The 23,832-nt window shown below is 51.7% G+C and overlaps 1 protein-coding gene and 1 long non-coding RNA gene across 5 annotated transcripts; one reads left to right on the top strand and one right to left on the bottom strand.

Moving 5' to 3' along the window:
• Window positions 1-261: 261 nt before the first annotated feature.
• On the bottom strand, window positions 262-10,017 carry LOC145715221 (zinc finger protein 496-like). Its single transcript, XM_081794915.1, has 6 exons — window positions 9,904-10,017; window positions 8,614-8,718; window positions 7,835-8,261; window positions 7,377-7,560; window positions 3,494-3,570; window positions 262-2,608 (listed from the first exon to the last, which is right to left on the bottom strand). Exons 3-6 carry the CDS (start codon window positions 8,222-8,224, stop codon window positions 2,300-2,302), a joined length of 960 nt encoding a protein of 319 aa, XP_081651041.1. The 5' UTR covers window positions 8,225-8,261; window positions 8,614-8,718; window positions 9,904-10,017; the 3' UTR covers window positions 262-2,299.
• An 85-nt stretch (window positions 10,018-10,102) lies between these two features.
• On the top strand, window positions 10,103-23,218 carry LOC145715222 (uncharacterized). 4 transcript variants are annotated; one of them, XR_014137236.1, is made up of 4 exons: window positions 10,141-10,199; window positions 10,240-10,304; window positions 11,484-11,930; window positions 12,890-13,912. It is a non-coding gene; the product is annotated as an uncharacterized LOC145715222 (long non-coding RNA). The 4 variants fall into 4 exon arrangements; XR_014137233.1 differs by having other exon boundaries at window positions 10,103-10,304; XR_014137235.1 differs by lacking the exons at window positions 10,141-10,199; window positions 10,240-10,304 and adding an exon at window positions 22,693-23,218 and having other exon boundaries at window positions 10,886-11,930; window positions 12,890-12,980.
• The last annotated feature ends 614 nt before the right edge of the window (window positions 23,219-23,832 follow it).

Below are 23,832 nucleotides of genomic sequence, written 5' to 3'. Positions count from 1 at the left end.
TTTTTAAATGTTTACTTCTTTATTTTGAGAGAGCACAGAGGAGGGCAGAGAGAGAGAGGGAGAGACAGAATTCCAAGCAGGCTCCATGCTGACAGCACAGACCTGATGGAGGGCTCAATCTCACGAATTGTGAGATCATGACCTGAGCCAGAGTCAAGAGTGAGACCCTAAACCCACTGAGCTACCCAGGAGCCCCGAAAACCTTTCCAACAGATGGGGCTGGAACCAGACATCCACTGGCACAAACAAATAAGACACAACTAATGTGTCACACCTCATTTATAAGTTAGAGATCACGGGGGCGCCTGGATGGCTCAGGCGATTGAGTGTCCAGCTCAGGTCATGATCTCGTGGGTTTGTGGGATGGAGCACCACATTGGGCTCCACAGTGTGGAAACTGCTTGGGATTCTCTCTTCCTCTCTCTCTCTGCCCCTCCCCTGCTTTCTCTCTCTCTCTCTCTCTCTCTCAAAATAAAGAAACTTACATACATACATACATACATACATAAATAAATAAGCTACAGATCATGGACTCAAATCCAACTGGATCACAGATCATGGATTAAACCAATCATAGACTTAAAATGGAAAATGTTTAACTATATAACTTTTAGGCAAAAATATAGGATGAAGTTTTTGAGATTGAAGACCAGGCAAAGAGTTCTTAGACTTTACACCAAAAGCACGATCCTTAAAAGGAAAAACTCACAATTTGGAGTAAACGAACACTAAAAACTTTTGTGCTTCAACTATACTTTAATAAAAAAAAATAAAATAAAAATTAAATACAGTAAAAGAAAATGGATGAAACCTTGGTTGGGGGCAGGGGGGAGGGGGTGGGAAGACCCTGTCAAAGGGAAGGAAAGTCAAGCTCCAGAATGAGAGGAAACATTTATAAAACACATATCCAACGAAGGTCAAATATCTGGGACATATAAGGAACTCTCAAAGTAAGAGAAAAATGCAAATGGTCCCACTAGAACATGAGCAAAAGTCGTGATGAAATATTCCATAGAAGATGACAGGATATTCACAGGTCAGATCCGCACAGGAAAAGATGCCCGACATTATTAGCCCTCATGGAATGAAAATGTAAACCATAATGAGACATCACAGCACACCCATCAGAACAGCTTAAAAAAAAAAAACAAAAAAAAAACAGTGCAAACAGTAAATGGTGGCAGTGAGAATGTAGATTACTCACACACTGCTCATGGGAATGGGATGGCGTAGAGTCCCTCCAGAAGACAAAACTAAATTTGCACTTAGCACACAACCCAGGGACTATATACCTGGGCATTTACCCCAGAGACACAAAGTGACGCTCACATAAAAACCTTATAAATATTTACAACAGCATTAGGCAGAATGGCCCAAACTAGAAAACAACCCAGAGGTTGTTCAACAGGTGCATGGGCAAAAAAATGTGGTGTATCTGGACCATGGAATTCCACTCAGAAATAAACAGCTCCTCAGACCGTGCCGACTGAACAGTCAACCCCCAAAGGCAGGGGTCTGTCTATACAATGTCCGTGAAGTTGACAACATCTGTGGTTAGTGTGGCCAACGAGAGGACGGCGTGAAGGAGCCATGGATTTCACTATAAAAAGCAACAGGAGGGATGGTCGTGGTGACACAAATGTTCTGTATCGTGTGTGTATCAACACCAGTGCGCTGGCTGTAGCCTCGGGCTGTGTTTTCACAAGACGTTACCATTTAGTGTAAAGAGTACAAGGGATCTCTGATATTTCTCACAACTGCATGCGAAGGTAGTTACTCAAAGAAAAAAGATAAACATTACATGTACCCACGTTCACAGCAGCATTATTCACGACAGCTGGACACAAACCAAGGGTCCACCAAAAATGAATAAACAACATGCATTATACACACACTATGGGATATTATCCAGCCTCAGAAAGGAAGTCCTGTCACAGGATACGGTATGGACGGACCCTGAAGTCCCTATACTACGTGAAACAAGCCAGTCACAAAGGTGTAATTCTTATGCAAGCTAGTTAGGGTAGCTGAGTTCATAAAATAGAACGGTCATCTCTCTGGGGACACGGCGAGCTATTCCTGGAACCAGTGAGGAGTTTCAGTTTGGAAAGATGAGAAAGTTCTGGAGATGGGCTGCATGACAGTGTGAATATGTGTATTACTAAACACTTAAAAACACTACAGTACATAAAAATAGTTAAGATGGTAAATTTTATGTAACATGTATTTTACTACAATTGAAACTAAGGGGCGCCTGGGGGGGGCTCAGTCGGTTAAGTGTCTGATTCTTAATTTCCACTCAGGTCATGATCTCAGATTGTGAGTTCAAGCCACATGTTGGGCTCTGTGCTGACAGCACAGAGCCTACTTGGGATTCTCTTTCTCTCACTCTGCCACTCCCTCCTTCACTCTCTCTCTCTCTCAAAATAAATAAACTTAAAAAAAATGTTAGAAAGACTGAGAAACAAAAACCTTCGTGATGAAGACTTTCACTCCACTGAGCAGAAACGATCTTCAGCAGAGTGATGAAACAGCACTGACTTACCAAAATCTGTCTCCTGTTTACTGGGGCCTTTACAGGAACGCAGAGAAATTCAAAGACGAATACCTTGGTTGGGGTATAGGAACGCAGAGAAATTCAAAGACGAATACCAAGGCTCATTAGATACTAAGATCACAGCATCTCTGTGTGTCATACTGGCCAAAAGTCTCAATCTTTAATAAGAAACCTGAGTTTTCCCTCCTTGGGCTCACATTTGTGCTCAGCAGCCACCACACTACATGGGAGATGCTGACACATGTGAACAGAGCCCACGAACGCAGCTCTTGGGGAAAGGAGGTGCCCCACCCCATGTGCCCGGTACCACGTACCCAGGCTTCAGGTTATGCGGGATGCATTGTGCTTAGGATTGCTGAGAGCAACCTTGGGACGTGATTACTGTGTGTCTACCAGCCTTCAGATGGCCCTCCATCTGTAAGGAACAATAACCAGACAAGGTCCACACCTTCTTGTCATGCACTTTCTCGTACAACCAGACCAGGCTGTAATACCCAAGTCGCGTGCCAGCCAGCAGACATCATTAGAGAGAAACAAAGGGGGTGTGATGAGAAACCGTGGCCAGAGGCAATGAGGCTGGAAGGAAGTGCGTGAGACCCCCTATCGGATCAGCTTTCCATTCCACAGGGACGCCCAACAAGGGAAGCCTTGCATGGCCTTGTGCAGAATCACAACAGGGAAAAACGCCCAGGAAACTCCCCAACAACATGCCCGCTTGCGTACAGCACTGACATAATCTGTTTTTCCTCCATTTCCTAAATATAATCACTGTGGTTATCACTGCGTAAGACAGTACCCTGTGAAGTATGAAAAGAGAGGTCTCCCTTTTTTCACAAGGGGGAAACCCTAACACACAGGGGGAGGACATCTGTCTCCCACCATCACAGCTGGCAGGCAGAGATGGGGTTCTTCAAGGGCTGTCCACACATCACTCACCGGGGGCAGCTGCAGGGCAGTTACCTGCTGTGTGTCCCTCAGACTTGCCTCCTGAAGAAGGGCAGGCTCTTGCAGAACTGAAAGAGAAGAAACGTGGATTCATAAATCTCAGGTCTCTTCTCATCTGCAAGAGGAGGGCTGCAAGACGTCAAAGGGGTAAAGCACTTGTGAACCACAAGAATTTATGTGACCAATGAGAAGGCTTCAGCGGGGAATGCCTGGGTCATGTGCACTAGGTCACTAGGGAGGTTTTTGTGTATATGTGATGTTTTTTAATAAAATTTTTTTAATGCTTATTTATTTTTGAGAGTTGCACAGTGTCAGCAGGAGAGGGACAGAGAGAGGGAGATATAGAATCTGAAGCAGGCTCTAGGCTCTGAGCTGTCAGCACAGAGCCCAATGCGGGGCTCAAACCCACAAACCATGAGATCATGACCTGAGCCAAAGTTGGACGCCTGACCAACTGAGCCACCCAAGTGCCCCCAATTTTTAAACAATTTTTTAATGTTTGTTTTTGGCAGAGAGAGGGAGAGGGAGAGGGAGAGAGGGAGGGAGGGAGAGAGAGAGAGAGAGAGAGAGAGAAAGAGAGAGAGAGAGAGAGAGAGAGAGAGAAGAGAGAGAGAGAGAGAGAGAGAGAGAGAGAGAGAGAGAGAGAGAGAGAATGAGCGGGGGAGGGGCAGAGAGAGGGGGAGACACAAAATCCAAACCAGGCTCCAGGTTCTGAGCAGTCAGCACAGAGCCCAATGCAGGGCTTGAAGTCACAAACCATGAGATCATGACCTGAGTCGGAGTCAGACGCCTAACTGACTGAGCCACCCAGGTGCCCGTTTTTTAATTTTTTTTTAAGAGAAAGAGTATGAACAGGGAGGGGCAGAGGAGACAGAGAAAATCCCAAGGAGGCTCCATGCTCAGTGTAGAGTCCAATATGGGGCTCAAACCCATGACCCTGCGATCATGACCTGAACTGAAATCAAGAGTCAGATGCTCAGCTGACTGAGCTACCCAGGTGCCACTATTATTTTATTTTTTTAAATTTTAATTCCAGTATAGTACACATACAGCGTTATATTAGTTTCAGGTGGACAATACAGTAGTTTAGCAAATCTGTGTATTTACTCAGCTCATCAGGATAACTGTATGCTGCCATCAGGTAGCTCTGCAACTTTCCACGGGTGCAGGGATCTCAGCTTCAACCGCGATATGGGGGAAAATAAAGGTTAAAGCTCTACGGGGCTGTGGTGCCAGTAAGAGCTGCTAGTAATGAACATGATTGTAGACTCCGCTATCATCTATAGATTTTTAAGTTCATAAATTGCAAAGCTGCATGAGGAAGCAGCTGTGAGGTACTCTTGGAAGAGCTACTGTCACATGAAAGTGCAGAGTGTGTGATTAGAGTCATCTCACCTGCCCTCAACTTGAGCTGCTGGGACCTCTGCTGTATTCTCCTATGACGTCCCTCCTCTGGCTGGGACTCATCGCCTGCCTCAGGCTTCTGCTAGCAGGGGGGGAGCCATGTACCTGGCAGGGAGTTGCTGTGTGAACCCGAGCTGTGTTTTAGAATGCGCTCCTTTTGGGGCGTCTGGGTGGCTTAGTCGATTAAGTCTCCAACTCTCGATTTTGGCTCGGGTCACGATCTCGCAGTTTATGAGTTTGAGCCTCACATCGGGCTCCGCACTGATGGTGTGGAGCCTGTTTGAGATTCTCTCTCTCTCTCCGAAAAATAAGTAAACTTTAAAAAAACAATATGCTCCTTTTACAGAGTGAGACTTGGAAAGCTGTACTACCATCTCCTGGTTGAGAGGAAATCCCAGAGGCTGACCCTAGGTCATGTGTTAAATCACTGCCAAAGCTAACATTGGAAGCCAGTGTCCCTCACCTTTCGGACCTGGGACACGAAGCTTTCGTCATGGCACAGGCAAGACACCGGGAGGGGAGCCAGTTTAGCCTGTGGTGACGTCTGGCTGCCCCAGCTGTGGAAGCTCAGGATTCGAGTAGGGGGTGATTTAATATGCTCTCTTACCTGCTGCCTTCTGAGGGAGGGACTACAGCCCTGCCTTACATGTCCCCAGAAGAAATGAGTGCAGGGACACTACGCACATCCCTCTGCAGAGCTGTCTCCAAACAAAATCTAGCTTTTGAGGAAGACCTTCAAGATTAGCAACTACACTGGGGTGCCTGGGTGGCTCAGGTGGTCATGTGTCAAACTCTGGATTTCTGCTCAGGTCATGAGCTCACGGTTGGGAGTTTAAGCTCTGAGTCAAGCTCCGTGCTAACTGTGCTGAGGCTATCTGGCATTCTCTCTCTCACCCTCTCTCTGCCCCTCCCCTGCTCATGCTATCCCATTCTCACTCTCTAAATAAATAAATAAACTTAGAAAAAAAAAACAAAAAAAAACAACAACATAGGAACTATATAGCTGCTACTGGAGGCTCATCCCCACAAGTCAATGATGAATTTTAAGGTCTTCCTGATAACTAACTCGCATCATGCCTACTCTATCCATTTACTGTTGCCCGGGGAAATACTGGAGCTGACCTATCTGACCCAAAGCCCCTTGCAGCACCCGGCTCACCTGCCTGGGCTGGTGCAGCGCCTGGATCTCCTATCCGCCCTCCTGAAGACCCTCCCAGGGCACGACCCAGGCTGTGTACACACACAAGGTTTATCTGGGAGAATGAGTTCTGGGCTGAGTTGTGTCCCAACCCTAGTACCTCAGAATATGACTGCATTTAGAGAGGTCTCTGAAGAGGTAATGAGTTAACGTGAGGTCACAAGGGTGGGCCCTGCTCCAACGACTCGTGTCCTTATAAATAGAGATTAGGACAACCGTGTGGAGATGCAGGGAGACCACGGTGATCAACAAGCCAAGGAAGGAGCCTCACGGGAAAGCAAGCCTGCCTGCACCTTGGTTTAGAACATCTATCCCGCAGAACTCTGAGGATGTAAACCTGCATTGTTGGGCCTGCCCAGTACAATGCTTTGCCAAGCAATCCCTAGCAAACTAACACAAGGCCAGCGTGCCTGGACATCTGTACTAAAGTCAGATTAATTCCACCCAAAAAGAAACTTAATATTTTTTTTTTTTTTTTTTACTGAAAAGCTTATAAAGGATCACTTCTGTGAGTCACAGGAGTGCACTCCCGGCTTCCTACGGCATATGTAACTATAGTACAACGTGGGGAGTCTGCCCACGCCAACCTGCACCCCACAGGGGTCACTCCTCTCAACCACAACTTCCCATGGTGGTTACCGTGACCAAAAGTCAAGAGGGGCTCAGGGTCTCCCCTCTCAGCATTCTGTGGGTAAAGTCCTTTAATTCTCAAAAGACCCATATGGAAGATGATTATCCCCAAAGGGTGGGCAAGGAAACCAGGACTTGGAGAGTGCTCTTGGTCATAGCTAGAGGAGTCAAAGCCACCTGCCTCAAGCCACCACTGGCACTCTTTGTACAGATAGCCAAATAGGTCCAGGCGACATTCAGGCCTGAAAAACCCACCCTGTTCCCTCTGAAGCACTTGTAGATTTCCTTGCAGCTTCCTAACAAATCTGGAGAGCAGCTATTTCTTCGCTGGGGAAGGAGGTTCAGAAACACAAGATGTGGCTGTGCTCAGCCACCCACACAGGCGTCTCCCCAAACCGACCGAGCCTGGAGATGCACCCTCAAGAAGAGGAGATGGTGCGGCCTCAGACACCCACCCACAGCCCTGGTCACTCTGTGTGGATTTACCACAGTGAAGGGGGCACACATCCTCAGGAGATCCTGACTGAATTGCTCTATAGAAGGACCCAGACCATGGAAACAGTTCACGGCTCTTCAGGGGATGAGCAAGAAAAACCCAAGCCCAGAGCCAGAGGCACAGGGAGGGGTAACCCCACTGAGTACCTGGATCCCCACCGGGCTGGCCCGGGGTTCTGCTCGGGAGCCCAGGGCCCTGTGCTACGGCCGTGGGCTGGCTGTCCTGGCTCTTTGCAAGGTCGCTCTGGGCTTCTGCCGGCAGCCGCTCCGGCTCTCGGTCTGGAGGGCCTTCGCCATCATCAATCACCACGGGGTCTTCACAGTGCTTGAGCTGCAATCCCAGAGAGGGTGCTCAGGGCGAGGTGGAGAGGTCCTGCTGACCATCTGCACAGTGACCGCCATAGGCTCCGCCAGGGCCCCGCATAGGACAGAACCATGCCCCAAAGCAGGACCTTCAAGGAATGGAACCTGCTTTCTTGGGAAACCAAACTCCAGTATGAGCCTTGCTGAAGCGTGGGGCTCTACACAGAACTTCTCCGCAGCCAGGGGCCACGAGGCACCCTCCCCACCAGTGCTGCCCAGCCCCGCTGTGTTCCCCTGCTCACCCACTGCCAGGGCCGCCCAGGCTCCCGCTCCAGCGCCTCCACGGCCGCCACAGCCTGATCACCACTCTCGGGCTCCTGGGCCCGCACCCAGCCCTGGATCTCACGGGGCAGGATGGCCAGGAACTGCTCCAGCACCAGTCGCTCCAGGATCTGTTCCTTGGTGTGTCTGTCGGGCCTCAGCCAGCCCTGGCACAGGTCCCAGAGGCGGCGCAGGGCCTCCCGGGGGCCCGCCGCCTCCTGGTAGCGAAAACGGCGGAAGAGGCGGCGGGAGGACTCGGGGCTGGGAAGCTCGCTCTGGGGGCTAGGGTTCTCTCCTGGTGGGCTCCTCATTTTCCTGGGCTCCTCGCTTTCTTTCGGAGCCAAGACTCGGGGGCACAGGGCTGTGGGCATGATGGGATTTGATGGGGGTCAGCAGCAGAGGACGACCCTATTTCCAAACAGAAATCACTGGCTTTAATGTTCTGGTCTCCTGTGGCAGTTTTTTGGGGGCAATGATGGGGAAAGTGACAAAACCCGCAGAGACCAGCCCATAGGACAAGTCCTCGGACATGGGACAAGGGTCACTGTGGCTGGCCCTTGCACAAGGGGAGATAGGGAAGACCCCCCCCCCCCCCAACACAACAGCATCATGACAGGATTTCCCTAACGGGGCAGCCAAATGAGGCGGAGGATCTGGGAGAGAAGCACTAGCATATCAACACGTCACGGGCATTTCAGGCATCCAGGGAGCCCGACAGGGCCACATGCAGGGCAGAGATTGAAATGAGACTCTGTGGTACCTTCCGTGGCCAGGTCCTCCTGGACAGGACAAGCGAATAGGCCGCTATCTTGAGGTTTCGCAGCCAAAGTCCCCGTTCTTGCCCTTGAGACCTTTACAAAAAGAGCTGGAAAGACACAAACAGACATGCCTGGGGTGCCTGGGAGGAGCCTTCAAAGAGGATCCAGGACCAGAAATCAGCCATGCTGGTGCCCAGGGCCAGCCATCGGTGCTGGATCTGCTGGACTCACACAGAGCAAGAATTAATGGCACCCAGCAGAATCCAGGGGGATAAAGCACACAGCCCAGATGATGCCCATGCATAAGATGGGAAGAGTCAAAAGAGGCAGGTACATCCTGAGTGTAGAGCAGAAGGTAACTACGTATGTAAAAACATCAGTGCTTTCAGATCAGCCTCCACCCAATTTGCCCCCAAGTCTGGATGGCAAACTTTAGGATGTGTTTAAAGATGCACTGGCCTTCCATCAAGCCTCTAACCCACCCCCTTGTCCTCTTCAAACCATGATGAAGGCAACCGCGTACTGCTCTGGCGCAGTCACACCTGCACCTCCCCAGTGAACACACACAGGGCGACATCAGGGAGCAGTAGCCCTGACTCTGCACTGTGGGACTCAAGGGAAGGGCGAATAGGGAAACATGAGGGCCTTGGACTCCAGTCTGCATAAGGCTCCAGCTCACTCCCATTTCACAGGAAGACCAGTGAGGCCAGGAGAGAGAACAAAGGCCACTGAGTGGCAATCAGAAACACTCCAGTCTCTGGGCCCCCTTGCTCTGCAACATAGAAACCAATACAGAATGACACCAAAGTATTCCAAGTGTGTCTGGGTGTCCTCCCGCCTCCAGCACCTGGAATACAATCTCTCCTCCACCTGCCCCCACGTTCCTTGAGTTCAGCCAGCGCACACCTGCCGGGCTTCTATATTGCTCAGACCTGCCCCTACGCTTGGGCGGGGGCTCGGGCCCCACCTTCTACACTCTGTTCGCAGCGGGGCATCCCGCTCGGGGTCTGTGCGGATCATCCTAAGCAGACAGCCGGGTCTGCCTTTGTCACCCCGGGACCTGGCACCTGGCACGCAGGCGGCGCAGAAGGATGCCTGATGAATGAGCTAACTTAAGTCCCGGGGGCCTTCCCGAAGGGGGCGGGGCATGCCTGTAGCAGCTCTCGGAGGACAGAGCCCCATCAGCAGAAAGGAAGGAGGAGGGCACGCTAGGCCAGACAGAGAGGCAGGCTGTCCTCGTTCCCCGCCTACCCCAGGCGCGCCTCCAGCGTAATCCGCTCCAGGCTCCTCACCTCGCAGCCCGGACCTCCTTCCCCGAGTCTAACTCCAATCCCTCTTGCTGCTGCGGAAGTCTCCGGCAGCAGCTCCTCATCCTTCCAGCCCGGCCTCCCGGGCGTCCTTCCTGAGGCCGAGGGGCTCTCTCCTTGGTTGGTCGAGCCCCCTTCTCCCGCTCATACACGAAAACGCGGCTGAACTAGTGCGAGCAAATGGAGGCGCCTGCAAAACAGCATTCGTGCAGCCTTACAGCCCCGCCCGCGGAGTCCCTGGCGCGGAGAGACCTGGGCTGCGGGCGGGGAGACCCGGGCGCGTGGTGAGGCCGGGGCGCGCGGAGAGACCTGGGCTGCGAGCGGGGAGACCCGGGCGCGCGGGGAGACCGCGACTGCAGGCGGGGAGGCCCGGGCTTGAGGGGCCGGTAGCGGGGAGCGCGCGGGAGGTCAGGGCGGAGGCGGAGGACGGGGCTGCGGGCTAGGAGGCGGGGGCGCGGGGAGCCCGGGGCCGGGAGCGGGGAGGCCGGGGCGCGCGCGGAGGCCGGGAGCGGGGCGCGGGGAGGCCGGGGCCGGGAGCAGGGCGCGGGGAGGCCAGGGCACTCGGGAAGGCACCGGGCAGAGCGCGCGGGCCCCGCCGAGCTCCGGGCCGCACTCACCGCCGCGGCGCGTCCCCTTTGGCGGGCCGCGCTAGCCTGGCCGCCGCGGAGCCCGCCGGACGCGCAGGAAAGGAAAGGCCGGAGCCCTCCGGCTCCCTCCCCTGGGACACTTCCTGCTCCGCTCTAGGACTGGGGAGGTCTCCGCATCTCAGTGGTCGAGGTGTGCGCGGGGGGTGACATCCGACACCCCCCGGCCGGGCCCGGCCCGCGCGCCCCGCCCCGCTCCGCGCGCGCGCGCGCGCGCCCGCCGGGACACGGGCGTCCGGCCGGGGGCGTTGTGGGGCCCACCGCTCGGCTGCGGCCTGGACCACCCAGGTGTCGCGCTGGGGACGCGCCTGGGGGCGGACCGGGGGCTGGCCGGGGGCCCGGGGACGCCGGGAAGGGCCGATCCCGATCCCGGAGCCGCACCGGAATGTTGGTACTGGGAGGGGGCAGCGGAAGGAGGACGCTCCCGCGCGCCCTGGGCCACTGCATTCCCGGAGTCCTCCTGGGACCCTCCCGACCCAACCCCCCTGCAACCGGAACCCCTCCCTCACGCCTAGCTCGCGGCCGCAGGGGACGCCAGGGCTGCAGAGACGGAGACCCCTCCTCCCCGTCGCAGCCCGCTGCAGCCCGCGCTTTCCAGGGATGATTCACAGTTTGAGATACGGCTGCCCGCTAAGGCCCTTCTGAGCATTAGGACAACCCTGGGGGATGCGCAAAGGGGCTGTGGGGAATCCCGGCCACGAGTGGCTGATCGGGAAGCTCATTCCTCGCTTCAGCGAAGGGTACGGCTAGATGTGCATACTGTGCTGGGGAGAGAGGCGAAGGGTATTTGAAGTCAGGTAACAGGGGCGAGCAGGAATTAGGGCCGTCGGACGCCCAGACAGGGCCACTTGCCACAACCCTATGCTGAACATAGTCTGGTGGCTCAAAGGGGTCTTCCTGCGCCCATCCCTAATCTTCCAGGCTCTGGAGCCTGGGAGAAGGCATGTCCAGGATCCCTGAGCAGACCCGATTCCCACCAGCCCTCTGCATCGTCTGCTCCATACCGAAGTTGGACTTTCCCACAGAAGAGAAGGCAAAGACAAGGTTCCATCTACCAGAGCGGCGCCTGACGACACAGAACCCATTTGCCTCAGATCCTGTTTGAAGGCCAAGCAGAAATGAAATCAGTTCCCCTGAAGAAAGTGGCCTGGCAGAACAAATGGGTAGAAAGTGGATGGACTGAGGAGAAACCTGGATCCCTTAGCTGTGTTGGTCGCACTTCAGGGCCTGGGCACCTCCTGTTTCCTATAGACTGTAAATCATCACTCCTGACTAGTGCAGTTACTGGGATCCACCATTTGTCAAATACCTGGATTCGACTTTAACAGGAGATGCACCAAAGTGAAGCAGTGAAGTTCTTTGTGAACAGTGAGTGTTCCCCCAAATGACAGATACATGCAGGGCCACCCAGGTATCTTATGTGCAGCCACCCCCTTCAGGTTTTCCCTGGACTCACGGTTAGCAGGAATCAGGCATACTCAATTTCAGAAGCACCAGCCAGCAGCTTGGCCTGGACCAAGGCTAGCCCAGGTAGTTTGGGTTGAGGTGGTCTAGCCAGCAGCCCACGCCCACACCCTCTGCTGGAGCTCCTAGCCCTGTGACTGGCCGGAGATGCTGCTGTGGAGTGCTGGGAATCTGTGCTCACAATTCTGCCTAGGGCCAGTGGCCCTGCGGCAGATGAAATGCAGAGCCTAGAGATGACTGTGTACAGCTTCAGATCATTCCCTGCTGCCTACTCCATTTCCCTCCCCCAAACTGACACCTCCCTGTCACCTGTCTGCCCTTCACAGCTTAGAATATGCCCTCACTCTACATTTCACTCAGCCCCAGGGTTAGAGCCAGCCTCTGGGGTAAATCCTGCTTCATCAGTTCCTGACCAGGTGATCTCAGGCATGCTTAACCTTTCTATGCCTCAGTTTCTTCATCCAGGAAACAGATGAAGCTGCCTACCTCATTGGGTGCATGTTTGGGATCGTTCAGGCATTTAGCAAACTTACTGAGCACCTACTAGGCACTTCCAGCACTCAGGCACATCCATGCACACAACCAGCTCATGGGGGTAGGGTGCAGGCAAGCACTTGGTGCAATCAGTAACGTGGCTGCTATGTTGGATCCGTGTTGCAGAAGTGGAGCAGTGTCGAGGCTCCATCGTGACTGTGATATCTGAGAGAGTCAATCAAGCTCCAGCAGGGGTGAGAACAGGGTCCCCCGTGGAGGCCACCGTCACCACGGTGAGCTAAAGGAGTGGGGTGTTAGAGAGTGAGCAGGTAGGTGCATAGGCCTGGAAGCCATGGAAATGTCTTTTTTTTTTTTTCTGCACCATACAGGACTGTGTCGGGGACCACAGCGTGAAGCACCATGGTATGAACCCTGCACATAGACTCTGCTCAAGGACCATTGGCCATCTTGCATCAGTGTGTATGTTTATTCTGTTTATGTTACTGTTGCTGATTGATTGAAATACTTTCCATCTGCCACTAGTTCTTCCATTCTTGTGGTGGATGGAAAATCCTGGTTTCTGGAATCTTGAAGGGAAATCAGATAATAAATAAATGCCTCTGTGATATAACACTATTGGTGATAGATGCCATGAAAATAAAAATAAAATAAAATGAAACAAAATAAAATAAAACCCAGGTAAGGAGGAGCCTGCCGGGGCAGTCTAGAAGGACCTCCATGAGGTGACATTTGAACAGAGAGAGTATGGAAGTTTCAGCAGGTGCTCTGAACAAGCAGAACAGAGGTGTGTGGGGAAGAGCACTGCAGCAGAGAGAACTGCATGCAAAGGCTGTGAAGCAGGAGTTTGTTTCCCTCTGTGCACGCATGGTGAGAGAACAAGGAGCTGGAACAGTGACTGGATTTTACCTTCAGAAGTTTTCAGGAAGGGGCATGGCCTGATGGGACTTTCCTACTGTGATCACTGTATGCAACAGATTGGAGGACACAGAGAGCAGGGGCTGAGTTAGAAGCCGCAGGGGAAACAGGCAGTAGATGGTTGATCTGGCAAGCTGTGGCTGGGATCCCCCTGATGTGCTGTGGATGTTAGAGGAATGAGGAACGGTGTGGTTTGGACCTGAATTGGGCAGCTGAAGGGTTTGTCTAGGAAACAGTGAAGCAGGTTTCTGGAAGGGGCTTGGGAGGCAGTTGTGGAATTTTGTACTTGCTGGGTGTGAAATGCCCAAGAGACAAGTAGTGATGACCCTTGGGGGAGAACATGGAGGCTGGAGGTGGAAATGTGGAATCACAACAGCAGTGACCCTGGGATAGACAAGTATGAGTGGGTGCAGATGCTGCCTCTGGGAAGAGCAGGTAGAACTGGGCCAGGGCAGCTTCCAGATCAGGAAGAGAGTGGGGAGATGCAGAGGGGGAGGGGGAGAGGGAGGGAGAGGAAGGGAGGGGAAGAGGAGGGGGGAGGGAGGAGGAGAGGGAGGAAGGGGGAGGGGGTGGGAAGAGGAGAGGAAGAGGGAGGAGTAGGAGGAGAGGTGGAGGGGAGCAGGAAAGGGAGGAAGGGAGGAAGAAAGGGAGGAGTAGGAAAGGGAGGAGGAGGGGGAAGAGGAAAGAGAGGGGGAGGAGATGGAGGAGGAGAGGGGAAGGAGGAGGGAGGGGAGGAGATGGAGGAGGAGAGGGGAAGGAGGAGGGAGGGGAGGGGGAGGAGGGAGGGGAAGCAGGAGAGGGAGGAGGGAGAGAAGGAAAGAGAGAAGGGGAGAAGGTGGGGGAAGAAGAAGGGAGGGGAAGGAGGAGAGGGAGGAGGGAGAGAAGGAAAGGGAGGAGGGAGAGAAGGAAGAAGGGAGGGGAAGGAGGAGGGGGAGGAGGAGGAAAGGGAGGAGGGGAGGAGATGGATGAGGAGAGGGGAAGGAGGAGGGAGGGAGGAGATGGAGGAGGAGAAGGGAAGGAGGAGGGAGGGGAGGAAATGGAGGAGGAGAAGGGAAGGAGGAGGAAGGGGAGGAGGAGGAGGGAAGGGAAGGAGGAGAGGGAGAAGGGAGAAGGGGAGGAGGAGGGGGAGTAGGAGGGGGAGGAGGAAAGGGAGGAGGGGAGGAGATGGAGGAGGAGAGGGGAAGGAGGAGAGAGGGGAGAAGGAGGGGGAGGAGGAGGGAGGGGAAGAAGGAGAGGGAGGAGGGAGAGAAGGAAAGGGAGAAGGGGAGGAAGAAGGGAGGAGAGAGGAGAGGAGGGGAGGGGGAGAGAAGGAGGAGGGGAGGGGGAGGAGAAGGCAGAGGAGGGAAAGGAAGAGAGGGAGAGAGAGGAAGGAGGAAGGGGAGGAGGAGGGGGAGGAGAAAGGGAGGAGGAGGGGGGGGAGGAGGAAGGGAGGGAGAGGGGAGAAGGGAGGAAGAGGAAGGTGGGGGAGGAGAGGGGGGAGAGGTGAGGAGGAGGGGGAGGAGGGGAGGGGCTGGAGGAGGGAAAGGGAGGGGGGAGGAGGGGGAGCAGCTGCCCTGAGGTGGAGGGAAATTGGGCAGTGCTGAGCCTTGGAATCCCCCATAGGTGACTGAGGAATGGGGTAATTGCTGCTGGCAGATCACACCCCATGAGGAACTAACACCCTCCTAGGACTGGGTAGAGGGGCTGGGCAGGAGCCAGGGGCTGTGTGGGAGCAATCTCCAGCAGCAGGGAGGGGGCTGGGGTCCAGGGCCCAGGGGAGCTGCGAAGGGAGGAGGATAGGGAAGGTGGCCTCTGGTGACAGAGTGAGAATGTGTGGCTGTCTGGGAGTCCATGGTGGACACTGTCCAGTAAGATGAGAAGCAGGGTGTGATGGTATATTTTATGTGTCCACTTGGCTGGGCCAAGGTGCCCAGATTTTGATCAAACACTGGTTTACATTTGCTGTGAAGGTATTTCTAGATGAGATTAACCTTGAAATCAGGAAGCTTTGAGTAAACCTGGTTAGTGTCCCTCCATAATGTGGTTGAACCTCATCCAGCCTCCAGAGGCTCCAGAGCCAATCCCTTATCTCTAAATCTGTCAATCTGTACACTTATCGTAAATAGCTCTCTACATGTATACATATGTTAAATCTCTTTCTCTGCCCTGGGGCCCCTGGGTGTCCCTGTCCTTTGGGCTGCCCACTCTTGATTTCAGCTCAGGTCAGGATTCCAGGGTCCTGGGATCCAGCTGCCTCGAGGGCCCGTGCTGGGTGTGGAGACTGCCTGGGATTCTGTCTCACTTTTCCCTCTCCCCTTCTCCCCCATTCGTGTGTGCGTGCTCTCTATCTAATATATCTCCTAAATATCTTTATACATACATACCCTAAATGTCTCTCTGTGTACATACCCGACATATCCTAAATCCATACATATCCTAAATCCGTCTCTCTGTTTTCATTCTCCCCACCCCCCACCCCAATGCAAATGCCATTGGTCCCTGCCTTTGGAGAACTGCCCCTCCCCACCCCACCCCACTGCTGACGGGGAGGAGAAGGAGGGTGTGGATGCCTGAGAGCAGGGAGGACTTGGTATTTCATGCTTGTGTTGCAGACTGGGACAGCGAATGGGATATAGCAAAAGACTTGACAGATGTTGCCAAACGCAGGAAGTGAACTGTGCACGGTGAAGTGTGATGTATACGGCTCTCCTAAAAACCCAGGGTCTGCACACAGAAGGGCAACACTTAAGGGCACCCGGGGGGGCTCAGCCAGTTAAATTCGCCTCAGGTCATGATCTCACAGTCCCTGTCTCTCTCCCCTGCCTCTCTTTCTCTCTCTCTCTCTCTCTCTCTCTCCCCCTCCCCCAAATAAATAACATTGAAAATAAAGAGAGAAAAAGAAAGGCAACAATTATGCCTTCCCTTGGGGTTCGGGTCATGATTGCACAAAATATGCTTGTGGACCTGTAACAAATACAGGTATGTATGCTGCCTCCCATGTAGTCCTACACCAGCCGCATCCACATTCCCTGGAAGCTTGTTAGAAATAGAACTCTCATGGGGTGCCTGGGTGGCTCTGTCGGTTAACCATCCATTTTGGCTAGGATCATGATCTCATGGTTCATGAGTTCGAGCCCAGCATTGGGCTCTGTGCTGACAGCTCAGAGCCTGGAACCTGCTTCGGATTCTTTGTCTCTCAATCTCTCTCTGCCCTCCCCCCGCTCACGCTCTGTCTGTCTCTCAAAAATGAATAAATGTAAAAAAAAAAAAAAAAAAAAATGAGACCTCAAACATTAGCTTTTGGGAGCTGTTTGTGAGCCTCGGGATGTTAATGCCAACATAGCCAGGTCACCAGGAGCCAGCCTGTAGTTTGACAAATTCAGATTAGCTGAAACAACCAGATTTCTGGGCTTGTGTCTTGAGGGATGATGCCCAGAGGAGGCTAGAGTGAGGCTTGATAAAAAAGGGGAAGAGAGTAGGTGATGGGCATTGAAAAGGGCATCTTTTGGGATGAGCACTGGGTGTTGTATGGAAACTAATTTGACAATAAATTTCATATAATAAAAAAAAAAAAGACAAAAAAAAAGGGGGAGGAGAAAAGTCTTTTGTAAGGTTTGGTTCCAGCTGAAGGAAGGAGGAAGAGAAGGGTATCAGGGACACTGCAGTGTGGATGCCATTTAGAGGTGGGCTCAGGAGAGTGGGGGTAGCTAAGGGTCCTGGGCTCTTAGGAGAAGAGGATTGCTTAACGGTGGAGTCACAGCTAAGTATAGCAAGTAGATCTGGGATGTCTCAGGTAAGGAAGTAAGTCACACCGAGACAGGTGCATTGTGGCATTTCCCAGCCGCTGTAAGACCCTGGGGACCTGTGAGTCCGTGTTTCCTGGGGACACATAGCTTCTCTGGTGCATCCGTCTTCCCTGCCCATCTCCTTCTTTCTTTTTTTTTTTAAACTTTTTTTTCTTTTAATGTTTATTCATTTTTGAGAGACAGAGTGTGAGTGGGGGAAGGGCAGAGAGAAGGAGACAGAATCCAAAGCAGGCTCCAGGCTCAGAGCTGTCAGCACAGAGCCTGATGCGGGGCTCAAACCCACAAGCCTCGAGATCATGACCTGAGACGAAGTCAGATGGTTAACCGACTAAGCCCCCCAGGTGTCCCTGCCTGTCTGCTTTTTAGTCCTCACTGATCTTCATGCTTTTCCTCCTAGACAGGTTTTGACTTTTTCAGCAGGTAAACACTGGTCACTGCAGTTCTTTGGATGTTTCCATTTATGCGTATTTGTGCTTTCTGACCTTCCTTTCTGCATGCTCAAGTCCCGATGGCCACTGAGGCTCAGGGAGAGGAAACTGGTCAAGGAGCCCATATTACGTTGTGTGTGAAAGAGAGAGATAGAAAGAGAAGGAGAAAGAAGAAAAGAGACATTACACAGGTTACATTTGGCATCTGCTAGGCTTACCACCTGCGTTTATCACCATGCTCACTGGAGTCCCAGGAAGCCTGAGCCCTAAACACCACATAAAGAGTTTGAAGTCTGTCCAGCAGAAAAGAAGGGCTCACTGCATGCTGGATCCCACATTCCGATGCATCCCACCACGTGTGTGTCCTGATCCCCTCTCAGAGCACAGACCCTGTCCTGTTCCCTCCATCTTTATACAGCCTGAACCCTGAGGTTCAGGGTTATAGTTTAAGTTCTATAACCCTGGTGTCCTTACCTTGGGTATTTTCTCTCAGTCCCAGGCACACAGAAGTCCAGTATCTGCCTCCTTGCCCTATAATTACTTAAATGCTGGGAGGCATAGATAAGTTTCTCCATGCAAGAGCTGGTGATTCTACTCCTGCCTCACAGGGATCAGACACAAATTATTTTATATAAGTTCTCCAGCACACAGCCAGAGATACTGAAAAGTTTATTTTGAGAGAGAAATACAGAGAGAGAAACCCGAGCAGGCTCCACACTGTCAGCACAGAGCCTGATGCAGGGCTCGAAACCACGAACCGTGAGGTCATGAACTGAGCCGTCCAGGTGCCCCTGAATAGGTCCTTCTAATTCATCCTCTGCCATTAGTTGCATGGGAACCTTTCAACTGTTTTCAAGTTTGACATTTCAGTGTGTACCAGTTTACTTTTCTGCTGTTAAACACCTGGATCCATCTACATATTTTTGCCCCAGACATGAATTTTGTACTCCAAGTATTTCGGGTATTTCCTGATACTCTAGAGGCCCCTCCACTTTGCCAGCCTCTCTCTACCCCATTCCCTCATGCTCAATGTGCTTAGTGTGCAGGTAGGGGTGAAACCGAGGGCAGAATGGGTGGAAATGTGTCCCCCAGCAAGATATGTTTAAGTTGTAACCTTTGATTCCTGTGAATGTGACCTTATTGGGAAATAGGGTCTTCAAAGATGTAATCAAGTTCACACAGTTATATTGAACTAGAGTGAGCCCGAAATGTCATGATGCCTTGTAAGTAGGCCATGTGGGGTGCCTGGCTGGCTCAGTCGGTAGAGCACGTGACTCTTGATCTCAAGATTGTGCATTCAAGCCCCATGTCAGGTGTAGAAATTACTTAAAGTCTTAAAAGGGTGCCTGGGTGGCTCTCGGTTAAGCGTCCGACTTCAGCTCAGGTCATGATCTCACAGTTTGTGGGTTTGAGCCCTACATTGGGCTCTGTTCTGTCAGCTCAGAGCCTGGAGCCTGCTTCTGATTCTGTGTCTCCATTTCTCTCTGCCCCTCCCCCGCTCACACTCTGTCTCTTTGTCCCTCTGTCAAAAAAAAAAAAAGTTAAAAAAGTCTGGCAGTCAGTAAGCATCCTGATTCGTTCAGGTCATCACTCAAGTGACCGGAGTTCCACCCCCTAGCAGGCATGGCCTGGTGGTGGCCTGCTTTCAGAGCCTGAGCCTGCTTCATGATTCTGGGGGCAGAGGTTGGAGTGATGTGTCTACAAGGCGAGGAACAGCATTGATTGTTGGTAATCACCAGAAGTGAGAAGACAAGGAACTATCCCTCCGTTCATAGAGAGCATGGCCTGGCTGGTGCCTTGATTTCAGGCTGGCCTCTAGGACTCTTGCTGTTTCAGGGCACCCAATTTATTATTGTTATTTTTTAAAGTTTATTTATTTCCAAGTGAAAAAGATGGAGTGCAAACAGGGGAGGGGCAGAGAGAGAGGGAGACACAGAATCTGAAGCAGGCTCCAGGCTCTGAGCTGCCCACACAGAGCCCAGTGCAGGGGTGGAACTCACGAATCATGAGATCATGACCTGAACCGAATTCGGATGCTTAACTGACTGAGCCACCCAGGCACCCCTAAATTTTTTTGTTTATTTACTTTTGAGAGAGAGAGAGAGAATGAGAGAACGTTAGGGGGGAGGGGCAGAGAGAGAGGAAGACACAGAACCTGAAGCAGGCTCCAGGCTCTGAGCTATCAGCACAGAACCTGACATGGGGCCCAAACCCACGAACCTTGAGATCATGACCTGAGCTGAAACGTAGGAGGGAAGGGTACCTGGGAGGCTAACACAAAGGTGAGGGGTCTTGAAAACACTTGCTGTTTGGGTAGAACCGCATGACAAACCTGGAGGTGAGGTCAGACGTCCACAACCACCAGGCAACCACCAGGCTCACACATGGTGGGTATCACTGCCGGTCAGTGTTTCTCATGCTTCTTTTTGCCTGCATTCTAGAGAAGGCACATGCCTCATGAATCACGCTGATAATATCTATTCCATGTTGCTAGAAGAAGGATGAGCTGTTGTAGGCAAAGATTTTCCCCTCGACCCAACTCCTCTCAGGCTTCTCTGAGCATTTTTTCAACTTAGACCTGGCTTTGGGGGTCCATGTTCATCTGTACTGTCCAGTTTTAACAACTATCATGCTGAGTCTGGTGGCCCTGGAGATGCCTGATCAGATATCCTTCAGGTGCTGTCAGATCACCCTGGCTTGCCTTCTGCAGGAGTCCCTTTAGGTCATGTTGGCTTAGCCAGAATCCCCCTTTGCTCCTAATGTTTCCTCTTAGTAATTTTCTATCCGCTCACTCCCACCGTGCTCCTTGGCTATAAATTCCCACTTTTCCTTGTTGTATTCAGAGTGGAGCCCAATTTCTCTGCCCCACTGCAAGACCCCACTGCCTCCCTACATGTATCCCAATAGTCCCTTGAATAGATTGCCTTACGGTGTTTTAACAAGCGTCATGATTTTTTTTTTTTCTTTAAACACTGGCACAAGCTGTAATGGGTCTTTTAATATAACGGGGTGTTGATGAAGGGTTCTCATAAGGCTAAGAGGATCTTGACAGATATCAGACTTCAGTTAGCATTTTGGCAAAGCCCTGGAAAGAGAAGTGTGGGTTGCTGGCTCTCTGGCATGGCAAGAAAGTAGATAATTGTCAGTACAGGAATTGAAGGCTGGAAAGACCTCTGCCCCATAACGGTTACTGAATCCAGCATTCACTGAAGAGGGCCCTTGTATGCCTCAGCCACCAACAGGTTGTGGAAAGACAGTGTCAGGTAAAAGTTCTCTCCCAGATCTGTGGGATGTCTGGGAACCAAAAACTCTTTAGCTTGTAGTAATATTTTGCTTGAGAAAGAGCATCCTAAAGCCTGCATTGTGAGCTTTGGAAATTGGGAAGGTCTGTCTCCTAAATCTCACCCAGAATAGGAGCTAGAATTCTAAACCTGTGAGGTAGGTAGGTCCCAGATCTGATCACACCACTGGCCTTCACGGGGACTCCCCAGCCGTGGCAGGAGGGACACTAGTGGGTCTTAACAAATGGGACAGGTGCACCACGTGTAACTAGATGTGAAGTGCTGCCTTCCTGTATGGCTTCCATGATCCAGGTTTCTAGCTCTGGAAGTAGGTAGTTTAAATGTTTCTTACTTTACAAATTCTCATGTGGAAGGTTAGAATTTACTTGTATCCTGGGATGCCTAGGTGATTCAGTGGGTTGGGTGGCCAGCTTCAACTTTCACTTGAACTTCAGCTCAGGTCATGATGAGCCCCAGGTCGGGTTCTGTGGTGACAGCTCAGAGCCTGGAGTCTGCTTTCGATTTGTCTCCTCTCTCTGCCCCTCCCCTGCTCATGCTCTGTCTGTGTCTCTCAGAAATAAATAAAAACATTTAAAAAAAACCCCAAATTACTCGTATCCTTAGCATCTCTCTTTCACACACACAGACCTGCATGTCTCATAACCAGTTATTATTTACTCCGACTGTTTAATATTTCTTTTAAAAAGTTATTTTTTTTTTAATTTGTTACTTTTACTGAGTTAATACTATGATAAATGCTTATACATTATCCAAGTATCAAACGTCTGAATTGTTGAAACTGAGGCCTAGAAAAGTTAAGGATCTCCCCCTCTCTCCCCAAGGGCATTCGAGGAATTTCTGGGGACGAAAATTTCAATTTCCGGGCTATTTTATGGGACCGCTGCCTGGTCTGTCTAGAATTCCAGAACCTTTCCCTGGTTTCCAGCTGGACCTGCTATGACCTTCTCCTGTGCCCTCTCCAACTGGACGTCTGGCCTCGCGGAGTTCCTCGTATTCTCCACCACCCCCATCAAAGCCGGTGGCCCCCTCCGGGGCTCTGGGAGTCTCCTGTGGTCAGCACTTTGGCGCAAGGCCACGCGCCTCTCTGACTTTCCAGGGCCTCTGCTGCGGAACACCGGGTGGGCTGGCCCAGGGCAGGGTCGGTGCACCTTGTCTGGGAAGGCAAGGGTCCGGGAGGTGGGAGCACCCGCCAAGTCTGTGGGGCCCGCGCGGGTGATTCTGGCACATGGCTGGACCCTGCAGCCTCCTGCCACCATCTGTCGTCATCAGTCACCAACTTTGGTAAGAAGGGCTCGCTCAGGCTCTCGCGCCCTCCAACGGGCAGAATTGGGAGTCTCAGCAGCTCCTGCCCGCCACCCCAGACAGATGAGAGGGAGAGGCTACGGGATCCGTATTTATATCCAGATGGTCAGGCGGGTGTTTGAAACCCGAAAGGAACCATTTCAGTCCTGCCATTTCTAGGGCGGGAGGTTGTTTAAATAAATGTTAACATCGGGGCGCCTGGGTGGCTCAGTGGGTTAAGCGTTGACTTTGGCTCAGGTCATGATCTCACAGTTTGTGAGTTCGAGCCCCGCCTGGGCTCTGTGCTGAAGGCTCTCAGCCTGGAACCTGCTTTGGATTCAGATTCTGTGTCTCCTTCTCTCTCTGCCCCTCCACCACTTGTGCGCTCTCTCTCTCTCTCTCAAAAATAAATAATGTAAAAAATAAATAAACAAACGTTAACAGCGAATAATTGTCCTAGGACATGTCCTTTGAAAAGGAAGCTAGACTGCCCCCCGCCTCTGGATTGTTCCCACCTACGGTTGACGACGAATTACAGTAGTAACAGCCAGAGCGGAAGCAGGCCTCATGCGCGGGCTCGTGCGCGGCGGCAGGTGCGCGCCCAGCAGATGCAGCACCCTCGCGAGTGAAAAGCTAGTAAACTCACGAGTGCAGAACCACCGCCAGAGGGGGATCGCCTCCGGGTATGAACTTACGTCTCCATTTACTGCAACTCCTCACCGGGTTCTATTTGATTTGGAGCAATGCGGCTTTCCCTTTCCTTCCTCTTCCAGAAACGTCCCCAAACCCTGTACTAAGACTTTTTGGAATCTTCCTTCTTACTGGGGGACTTTTGGAAGGATCCATGAGTTTGACGGGGGGGAGGGGCGGGTACTGCCGGCCCGCTGAATGTCGAAGAGCCTTTTTCTACACCTGGAGCCTCGCAAAAAATCCTCCCAACTGGTCTTAGACTGGTGTTTCCTTTATGAGTTGTGCGTGGCTTACAGTAGCGGGTCAACGCCAGTGTTACTGTATATATATATATATATATATATATATATATATATATATATTTTTTTTTTTTTTTTTTTTTTTTTTTAACTGAAAAAACTAGTGGAGATTAGATGTCATTGCCCTAGTTTTGGAAATAAGACTATGGTATTTCTGAGATAGGGTTTTTGTTTTCTCAAACTCTGCAAGAAGGAAGAATGAGGGGAGCGTCCAGCAGCCAGAAATCACTGGTTACTTCACCACTGTTCTTATCTCCGCAATTTCATGGATTGTTTCAGAGAAGAAAAGGAGACACTTCCCCACCAGAAATAGTTTGGGGATCGCCTGCCTATCTGGGGAAGTCCTCAAAAGAATACACACAAAGTACTTTGTAAAAGCTATTGAGGTACCCATTTTGAAACCCAATCTCAAGCAACCACAGTTAAGGTGGAATACGCATTTAAAAAGCCAGGCAAATATACATTTGAAAGAGGAGTTAGAGGAGTCTGGGTTTTATTCAGAACCAGCAAAAAGAAGCAGGACTGTGGAGGGAAGAAAATGTAAGGAATTTTCTTGTGTGTTTCAACTTTTAGGACAAGCACAGTGCTGATGATAGAACTCTGTGTCAGGG

The sequence above is a fragment of the Panthera onca genome, unplaced genomic scaffold (genome assembly GCF_046562875.1).
Source record: "Panthera onca isolate mPanOnc1 unplaced genomic scaffold, mPanOnc1 haplotype 2 h2.h2tg000200l_path, whole genome shotgun sequence".
Taxonomy (NCBI): Eukaryota; Metazoa; Chordata; class Mammalia; order Carnivora; family Felidae; genus Panthera; species Panthera onca.
The sequence above is the reverse complement of the archived record's forward strand: the minus strand, read 5'-3'. Positions and strand labels throughout refer to the sequence as shown.

Coding starts and splice junctions, on each gene's coding strand:
- LOC145715221 (XM_081794915.1), bottom strand. CDS start 8,224: ATGCCCACAGCCCTGTGCCCCCGAGTCTTGGCTCCGAAAGAAAGCGAG. Junction 7,561..7,834: donor CTGGGCGGCCCTGGCAGTGG/GTGAGCAGGGGA, acceptor CTGGGATTGCAG/CTCAAGCACTGTGAAGACCC. Junction 2,609..3,493: donor CTGCCCTGCAGCTGCCCCCG/GTGAGTGATGTG, acceptor ACCCCAACCAAG/GTATTCGTCTTTGAATTTCT.